At 35.1% G+C, this 10,406-nt stretch overlaps 1 protein-coding gene and 1 long non-coding RNA gene across 2 annotated transcripts; one reads left to right on the top strand and one right to left on the bottom strand.

The window, feature by feature from the left end:
- Window positions 1-962: 962 nt before the first annotated feature.
- Window positions 963-5,556, bottom strand: LOC145220322 (uncharacterized). Its single transcript, XR_013858101.1, has 3 exons — window positions 5,486-5,556; window positions 2,344-2,476; window positions 963-2,094 (listed from the first exon to the last, which is right to left on the bottom strand). It is a non-coding gene; the product is annotated as an uncharacterized LOC145220322 (long non-coding RNA).
- Window positions 5,557-5,640: 84 nt separating this feature from the next.
- Window positions 5,641-6,954, top strand: LOC145220316 (uncharacterized). The gene has a single exon (XM_080087563.1). It carries the CDS (start codon window positions 5,711-5,713, stop codon window positions 6,440-6,442), a length of 732 nt encoding a protein of 243 aa, XP_079943689.1. The 5' UTR covers window positions 5,641-5,710; the 3' UTR covers window positions 6,443-6,954.
- Window positions 6,955-10,406: the final 3,452 nt, after the last annotated feature.

The following is a 10,406-nucleotide window of genomic DNA, read 5'->3' as shown; positions in this document are numbered from 1 at the left end:
CGATGCATTGCATCAAAAAGACTGATTTCTAGGCAAGTAGACATGTTGTCTTGTAATTAGTTAAATGCCACCAGTTTAAGCTTAAGAAGCGTGTTGAACAAAAATAGAAATCTAAAGCTTCAATACAAGTAAAATGGGAAAGGTGGGGCAATTAGGGACACTGTCCCTGATTGCCCCGACTGTGGGGCAAAGAGTATGTGTGCTTTCAAAAGCGTTTTAGTGAAAACCTCGCATTGATAGCGTTTTTCTCCACTGTGCGTAGCAGCGTGTTGTTTTAGACTCAATTGTTTTGGTTGCAGTTTTTACACAATTTTCCATCTTATGTTTGTCAATATTAAATTATCAACTTTTCTCGTTTTACTTGTGTATGCTGTCTCTTTTCTTCACGATATGTCGGTTTTGACCACTTTAAGTCTTCAGAATTGTTTTTAAGTTAACAACGAACTGTAAGGTAAAACACAAAACAAAACCACGGCTTTTAAATTCAAAACGAAACCTGATGACGTGGTCGCTTTAACAAGCTATACACAGAGGAAAAAATTGAACTATAAATACTAACCAAATCCTTTTAAATGTACCTCTTTTTTAGTTGTAAACTAACTTTGACAAACAAGAAATTGAATTATTCCCAATCTTGTAATACTAACAGTGTGTAAAGTTCACTATCTTATGAGCTGCCGCTACCTTAATCTTCACAATACAGTGTAGACTTAGCAGCAGCGCGTTTTGTAGCCATATCCACCTATTGTGCCATTCGCGTTTCAATGTCATTGTGTCGCTATAGGCTCTTTCAGAAAGCAAAATAAACAGACTTAAAACAACTCCGCATAATAAGCTAGTTGCTTCGAAACATGCTTAACTGTTTCAAAATGTTTGGCTTTAATTAAGCTTGTCCAAACTGCATGTAAACGAGCAAACTGAAAACAATGGGTTTACTCAATTCGTATTAGGAAGTTCTGTAGTTCTGATAATGTACATGAAAACGTGTTTTCCAATGTCGACTTTTCTTATGTCTATGATATTTTTTGTATGTTACTTTCAGATATGTGCTTTGAAGATATTGTCATAAACATTTGTAACTTCTATTTAAAAATACAGTGTTACCAAAAGGCCAAAAGTCTTAATGCAAAGTTGAAATTAAAATTTGAATAGAATTTTGAAGAATAAACCATAACAGTTGCAACAAGAAGTTCTTTTTTCAAGCAGATTTTTATATTTCTTGCTTTGTGTTTATAATGTTGTTTCCGTTAAAACTACAATGTTTATCAAGAATATGATGTTGAACTGTAAACTTGTAAATTGTCATTAGGTAGCAATTTGCAGTTATTTCTGGGACTGATTTTAATTTCACCAAAACTCAATGATTGATCCAGGTTTTAATATACTTTAAACCAAACAAGTAAAACACAAACAAATGTGATTTATAGCTTCTGAGAAATCACCACTCGTGCATATTGATAGCAAATAAGAATGTGCACATATAAAACACGTATTAAAAATAGAAGAGAGTGGTTTAAAATTTACACAGTAAGGAAAACAAATCACAAAAAAAGACACAACGCTTAAAATTTAGTTATTTTCAAAAGTTTTGGGAGTCTATCACGAGACACTGGGCCACTTTTCAAATTAATTTTGTGTTTTACATTACAACCTCAATATTATTTTTGGTAACAATGATGTTTTCATACTGGGCATACTGATTCATATCCGGCATTTCACTGCCTCTTTCTTAATTCTATATAGGTCACTCAATAACAAATCAGGCTAATCAGATATAAAGAACTCTTTACGACTAATTTGTCAACAATTAATACATCATTAATTTGAGGCTAATTTACATTATATTAAAGAAGCATATGTATTTATACTGTACGTTTCGTCTTTAAAACCTGTGCGCAACAATGAATAAGACGCTATTTTACGTCAATTAAGTACGTGACAAGAATTATGTCACACATATAAACAGAACCAAACAAGCTAAAACATGCTCACAGCTCCAAATTCGTATTTTCCACTTGTAAATCTGACAGAGTGAATACAAGCAGACGACCTTTCTTGTCATGCATCGAAGCGTGACCGTGTCCGAAACCATTTCTACAGGAGAATGACGTAACAATGGATTTTTTGGTGCAGTTTCTCATCATTACTTTTAAAATCATTGGTCGAATCTTTAGTTTCACAAATTTCACACATATCTGGTCTACTTTTGTCCTAATATTACGAAAAGTGTGTTTCAAAAATTTGGAGAAAAGGAATTTTAAGAAAAAAATTTAAACCTTGCACTGAGAATCTTTTTCTCCACTGTGTTGTGAATTGTTGAAATTTATTTGGGATGATTCTCACTTTTTTAATTTCTTGGTTTTCATTATGTCTACATTAATATTCCTAGCTTCATTTTACTAGTATTGTTTCCATTGCTGTTCGGTTGTGTGTTGTCTGTTGCAAAATCGAGGCTTGTTTCTTTGATTACCGCAATCTGTAAGGTAAAATACAAAATTACTTTCGTGCAAATGTGCAAACTACTGGTTCTCAAAGTGAAGTGTTACAGTGCTGTAAGCACAAGCGTATGATACGGTAACACGTAAGTTAAATGGTCACATTAGATAGTTTGGTAAGCATACTGCAGCTTTGAAATTGACTGAAACTTCCATTTGCGACTCTTTATTACAATGCATTTGTACTAAATCGGAGGATCAGTTCAATAAACGGGTACGAATAGCCTTTATTGTAGAATGTAGAACCACAAAACTATGTAGCAATATGTACATTGTACTATGGCGCATGGTGACAATTTTTTGCAGAAAAGTAAGTCTTTCGTGTGTGGTGTTTTGTTTAGGAACCGGTTAATTAATCGCATAATCCGTTTAATTGCATCACAATTAAAAATCCCAAACCGTCGCCCATCGTTTGTCAAGAAAATCGTCCGGTTAATCGCATACGGTTTATCGCATAAACCGGATATTCGCATCGATTTTCAACGAAATATGCGATTAACCGGATTGATGATCTCTATGTGAAAGTCGAACAGACGGAGTTTTTGGAATAGAAAACGACGATATGATAGTAAAATCATCCGGAGGTGATGTACGCGAAAAAAACGTAGATGCATGTTTGCATTCTACACCAAATAACGCATCTAATTTAAAAAAAAGGCACGTCCCGACCATAAAATATTTTGGAAAAGTTATTAGGAGATTAAATCGGCGTTCAGTTTACAGTTCATTGCACATTGATCCTTTTTTATTGGCTTATCTAATCGCCAATAGTGATATGCCAAGCGGTTAAATAAAGAGTTCAATGTGTTAAAGTTACGAAACTGGTGTTCCGGCAAAGACGCTGATTGTAATTTCTTACTAAGTGCGAACTGCACCGAATTCGAAGTGTTAAACTGTATTGAAATTTAAACAATGTTAAATGTAAAACAAATGTTTAAAAATGTTTTCTGTTATATTGTTCATTACCCGCCAAACACGTAATGGTTGTAAAAATGTTAGATCGCAAGTAATCACACTATGTCGTTTAGATTCACGTAATTGATAAGGTGCTAATGATTGCCATATTTTATGTCTTCTATTCGTGACCTTGCGCAACTTATCAGGTAGAACACCGATTAAGAAAGGCATCTATTCCTCTAGTATTTGTTGCTGCTTTAAATTTTTGAAGCAACGATCACACGTTGATCACGTGACAGTCACGCTAGTCTTGCAGCTGCAGTTTTGCTGAGTAATCTAGGAAGTAGCGCCACAATCTGAGTCGTTAAAGTTTTGCTAAAATCAATTATTCTTTTTGTCAATTGGATAACGGGTTATAATAGAAACTGATACTGCTCGCCTTAGTGCTCTTGCGCTGTAGAATGTGCCAAAATTGTAAGTTTGACTAGGTTTCGGTCGTGTACTTTCGGGTTTGGGCTTGCAAATATGCACCTAGCACTTTGCCGCTTAACGCGTTGGTTTGAACTAGAAAATGAAATAGGTTAGAAACAACAGGCCATTTTACGTGTATATTAGGCGAGAGACCTGGCAGCTTTATAAGGGAAACTACCCAAAACAAGACTAAAACATCATAAAGTTTATGACATAAACCGTTTTTATAGGGAAGTTCCCAAATTTAAATGTTGGGCCCCTTAGCTACGATGCGATGTAACATATCTTTTCAAATATACCTGACTGCAAGAGAAAGCACAAATCAAGCGAACTGTGCCGTGTGCGCCAGTTAAGAGTGTGTGTGCGCGTTTCTACTGTTTCTTTAACACACTTGGGCGATTGCACCATAGCCACGACAGTTAGGAAGCATGACGTCATGCATTGCGCTTAGAGTAATAAGTCTAGTTTTGACTTTTTTTTCAATTTTTTCAAAGAGTACTTTTTCAATTCTCGGCAACAAAAGAGAGAAAATACTGCTCCGTTGCCATAGTTGAGCGTCACTGCAACTTTGTTTCAGCTGGGGAATTGAAAATGAGCACTTTTGTTAACGGCGTGTACTGTTTACATAGCAACCGGATTATCGCATAATCCGGTTAATCGCATCAAATACCCTTGGCAAATCGATGATGCGATTAACCGGATTCGTCTGTATAACTCAAAAATATTACACGCGCATTTACTGTACTGTTTTGTCAGAGAGATTTTGTTTAGTCAGGTCGCTCTAATTTCTCTCTTTAACATCAACATTGCATATAAACTGCAACTCGTTTTATCTTTCATAGACCAAGCCATGGGAAGGAGATAATCGATCAGTTAGTTTATGTACATTGGCGATTGAATGACATGTTTGAGTTAAGGTCCTCAAACTCGTAACTAAAGGTTTACAAACTAGTAGCTTTGAGACTTGAGAGAAGGTGTACAAACTAGTGTCTAGTAGCGAATGTATTCTTATCTTTGACAGCGCCACAGTTGCTGATTGTGCCTTCTTCCTTTGACCTAATGGCTACAAGATCCAGATTTGTTTACACACATTCAAAGCAAAAAGAGGTTACTTAGAGTCACTGCATCTATCACTACAACAGATGAGGTTTTGAAACTGCAATCCCTCAAATAGGTTGTTCGTTGCTGTATTGTTTATCTTGAATTAAGGTATAAATGAAATGTTTATTTTATCTTGTGGTTTAGAGTCTATGTTACATAACGAGTCAAGTTTGTATATACAAGCAGAGATACTTAGTAGGTCGGATAGCATTCAGTTAATATTTGGCCATAGCTACAACTGTACAAAAATCGAGGCTATGTTACTAATTGCAACATACTACAGAAAATCGGCTGTGATTGGTGGATGAATATTGAAGCCACCCCATTCAAGTTTAGGTTTGGAACATATTCGGCGGGTTGTGAAGGTGCTAACTTATTCAACGTTATTTGTTTTGTACGTAAGATAATCAAGGTTGTCCACAAAAAGTCCGTAGAAATGTTAGAGCAGTTATAGCCGCCCACTTTATTCACAGCTTGTTGAATTGATCCAAAATGTTTGGTTTTGTTTATAGTTTTCTTACCTCCTATTCTAAACCAATAAAATCCTGTGTTGATTTTGACTGAAATAATTCAAAAATTTTCGTTTGTCAGTTTTGTGATGTGAAAACTTGCAAGTCTTGCATAGACTGTTACAGTTTGTAGTATCAGTTGATCGATAGCTGGAAAATATAATTGTATTTTGCTGTACAGCTTGTTGCAAGGTAAAAAAGTAAGCAGTAAACAACAACATTATTGATTAAGATAAAATGGACAATTGTGTAAAAACGCATTCCGCAAGAAACAGAACACACAATTGTGAAATTTGCGAAAAAGGTTTTTTCTCAGCTTCTCAATTAAAATCACACAAGGTATCGCACACGGGCATTAAACCATACAGTTGCGACATCTGCAAAAAGAAGTTTCAATTTTTAGCACATGTGAAGCAACATATGAGATGCCATTCAGGGGAACGACCATACAAGTGCAAACTCTGCGATAAAAGTTACACCCAATCTTCACACCTTTCAAGACACATGTCCACTCACACTCAGCAACGACCACATAAGTGTGAAATGTGTGAAAAATCTTTTACAGAGAGAAGAAAGTTGGACATACATCTTAATGTACATTTGGGTCTTAAAATTCACAAGTGTACAATATGTCAGAAAGCTTTCAGTTACCCAAGAACTATAAAAAAACACATGCTTACTCATAGTGAAGTGAAACCACACAAGTGTAAGTTTTGTGAAAAAGAGTTTGTATGGAGAAATGGTCTCAATAAACACATGTTGACCCATAAAGAAGAAAAAACATTTAAGTGTCCCTCTTGTGGAAAAGGATTTCATCACTTGCAAGGTTTGAAACGACACAGTTTGACACACTCAGGAATAAAGGCTCACCAGTGTGAAATATGTGAGAAAAAGTTTGCACTATTGGCAACATTGACAAGACACCGAAAAGTTCACTTTGGCAAGAAAAAGATTCAATGCAAAGTTTGAAAAACATCTTTTGAACGGGTTTGCAGTTTGAAACTTCCGTTGGGAAAAAAGCATGAAGGGACAGAAATGTGGAAAAGTTTTATCAAAAATTAACAATTGAAGCTTGAACAGACCACCATCATTCTATTGCAACACAAACTGTGATGGAAAATTCGTGGTAAATCATAAAAAACCCAAATATATCTGCTTTAGTTAAAACAATTGGCAAGCCAATTCATTCAAATCAACCTTATTTTATCACCTTTATAGCATTTTTTGTGACATTTATATGCAATTAAAGCTAACATTTTGACCAGTTTTATTCCTGAAATTTCTACCAGTAATCAGATAATTACTATTGTGACAGTTCTTTCAGTTCATTTCCATATTTTTCTTTTGTAGTTTCTTATTCTTTTGTACAATCTATCAATGCTTAGTGCTTAACAAACAATTTTAGTATTAATGCAACTTTCAACAACAAATTTGACAACCTGTGTACAACTGCTTAAAATAAAAAGTGGTGGTCTGGACAAGTTGGTTTCATATTTCAGAACAAAGCCACTCTGAGTTCATTATGCTGGTTTTATTTTTTTATCTTTCAAATAATCAGCATAAAACAACCCATCCAGAAAAACAGAAATGTAATGCAACCAAATCGTGGGATTAGTGCACAGATGCAGATAAACATGGATGTTCATTTTCAAATCAGACAGATTTTTTTCTGTTGTGAAACATGAAATGTATTTCATCAACAGGTGTACTGGCAAATTTAAACCTTATACAAGGAGATTTTTTTGTTTACCTCCTAGTAGTTTTAAAAGTTACATTACAACACTAATTTTGCAGTTGCATAAAGCTTTATGATTACTTTTAACACTCCCTTGCTGACCTCTGTTTTATAGTGACACTCTTTGTTCATGATACAGTTAAGCAATTGCTTTTGTCATTGTAAACAGGTAATACTTATTTAATATTTGAAACTAATAATAGTTTGAAAATTTATCAAATGACTTTTCATCTCCTTATAAATCAATCAACAATCGTCACCAAACACAAGACAAAATCACTTTTCATAGCTTTGTGGCCATAAAATGTTTTGTCAAAATCATGTCATTTTGAGTTTTTGAACCAGCTCTTTGTGTGCCAGCTGGAGGCGCAGCATGTTGGTTTCGTCTATCTTTTTTCTTTCTTTGTGCTGTGAATATACGATCACCAAAATGAATAATCTTGAATGGTTATACTAACTAAACTACACGATCCATGATTTTTTGTACTTTATTGGTTGGTGCATTGTAAAGCATGTTGTATCTTTTAGTTTGACTCACCCATTAACCCCATATTATTCGATTTTGGTTTATTGGTTATTTGGATTAGAACTACAGCATGTGCTGAAATTGCAAACAGTTGTTTGTGAGAAGTTTTGTTTTGGTTAGGAACACTATACAGGGACTTGAAAAGTAATTTGATCAAAAACATTACTGCCAAGGTACTGGTGTATATAGAATACATCGTTCAGACGTTTCGACAATCTCTGTTGTCATCAGTTTTGTTTTGGTGTTGTTTAAATTTTAGCCTGATTGGCCCAGTGATTACCTGAACAGCCCGAATATGTTTAAAGATTTCCCATTGGGTGTAAGTGATTGGTTTACAATAAGAAATGGCTTTAGTAATGACAACACATATCACAGTAATTTTCTTGTTTGAAAAACTCTTAGTTTTTCCCACTAAACTGAGCTACTTTGCTTTGCTAATATTGCTTTAATCTTTAGCCTTTGTTTTGAATTGGAGTAAAACTAAAATGATCCACATTCAGATAAAAAAAACCTAAGCCTCTGTTTGGTGATGATTGTTGATAACAAACTTTTGAGTTTTGAGAATTGAAAAGTAGATGAAAAGTTGTTTAATGATAAACATTACTGCCAAGGTAGTGGTGTATAAAGAATACATCGTTCAGACGTTTCGTCAATCTTTGATGTCATCATCAGTCGATTTTTTTCATAATAGGTTTACCCACTCATAAACTTTAAATGGCAACAAAATTTGAGAATCATGTCATTTTATTTTTAAGATATCGCATTGTGTGCTGGTCTTTGCTGAAGGGGACCCATATTGTTTTGTATGAAAGGAACTCATATTTTTTAAATGCCTTGAACCTTTTCAAATTTACACATTTATTAATTTGCTAACCGAAGTTGATCCACCCACAGTTTGATCACAGACACTACAGTTTACCAACAGGCACCAGGCAAAATTTTAACTAGCTGTTTTGACTAAAGTACATGATTCATTAAGGACCTCTTTAACAACAATAGTTTATTTCAACTAATTTTGGAGGTTTAACATTTTGGTTTTGTCAATTCAAGGAGCAAACAGGTCTTTAAGAAAATATTGCTTGTTAGGATAACAGCAACCCAAAGGAAATGGCTCGTTGTCCCCTACAGTTAGGACAAATGGTTGTGTCTGTGCAGCAATCAAACTTCTTGATTCGCCAGTGTTACTTCTCCTATGCCAGTGATAAAGTATGTTAAACAAACTTTGAATAGGCTAACTTAACAATTTGAAGGCTAACTTAATAAATTTTTCATCAGTTTTAATTGCATAAATGATTTATATGCTATTACAGCATGTATTTTCAACTCAGAGAAACTCAATAAAATTGTGATAAATAGAAATATATATATTAAATGTTTTTATATCAGGATTTTATATTATTTTAGCATCATCAAACATTCAACTTGCTGACAAACAAACCCTTCATTATCTATAGACCATAGGAAGCTAGGACAATACAAACTGATGACCTCTAAGTCTAAACCCAATTTTGCACAATTTCTGTGATTAAAGTCATTCAGTCACAAACAATTTAAACAGAACATAGTACTGTATAAAAAAATAACATTCAGGTATATCTATTGGCTTGTCGATTTTATTGAAATTAAGCAGATACATTTGGGTAACCATGTACAACGAATTTGCCAGAAAAAATTGTATTGCTGTTTGTATTTTAATTGTTAATTTCAGATAACACTTTTCCACATTAAGCCGTTTTGTCGTCGTTTGCGTTGTGTTGATGAGTCTTCCATACCGACCTGTGGCTATTCCAACGGATGGAAAATCGGTTTTTCGTCTGGCCGACATACTGCGCATTGCAAATTCGGCATGTTGCCACATAAATGCCGAAATCCCTACATGTTAGATGGGACGCTAATGTGAACACCCCGTTAGGCTGTCGGATGCGTCCACCATAGACATGTGGTTACCGAAGTGGCCACACAATGCACAATGGCCGCATGGAAAAGAACCCGGCAGTGATGAAATGTTAGTCAAAAAACTGCTTTGCGCGATAGTTCTGTATCTTGTGAGGATCCTAGCCAGAGTCGGTGGCTTTCTGTAGGAAATCATCACATTCGGTTGCAGCAATCGTTCTTTTTCACTAGCCTTCAGTAGATGAAGAAAACTAGTCGCCCAAACGTCCCTTTGAGCCCCAAACATTGTGGACGGGTTTGTCGGAAATCTTTCTGTCCATTTTCCTGCTTTACCAATGATGTCGTGGACCATGTTTTTTGGGAAATTTGACAATATGGCCTTTTGCTGAAGGTGTCGCAGACTCTTTGAGTAATCTTCGTCTCTTTCATTAAGCCGACGCATCCTTTTCGCCTCACCATGCAGAATCGACTTAAAAACTGATATTGGATGGTGAGACCTTCCGTCCAGAAAACGGCGGTTAACAGCAGTTTTCTTTACGTGATTTTTTGTTACAAACTGGAACACGTCATAATTGCAGATGACGTGTTCCACGTCTAGAAAAGAAATGTGCCCCTTCTTCTGATCGGTAGCAATTAGCTGAAATGTCAATGCAAGACCAGATTCAGCAAATGATTTTCTTAAGCCGTCATTTATCTGTTCAGCTTTCTTTTTACCCAGACATATGTACGCCATGTCATCAATAAAATGAGCAAAAATCTCCGTCTTTTCGACGAACCGC

Source organism: Phallusia mammillata, chromosome 3 (assembly GCF_965637545.1).
Source record: "Phallusia mammillata chromosome 3, kaPhaMamm4.hap1.1, whole genome shotgun sequence".
NCBI classification, from domain to species: Eukaryota; Metazoa; Chordata; class Ascidiacea; order Phlebobranchia; family Ascidiidae; genus Phallusia; species Phallusia mammillata.
This window is presented reverse-complemented; position numbering and strand designations above follow the sequence as displayed.

Coding starts and splice junctions, on each gene's coding strand:
- LOC145220316 (XM_080087563.1), top strand. CDS start 5,711: ATGGACAATTGTGTAAAAACGCATTCCGCAAGAAACAGAACACACAAT.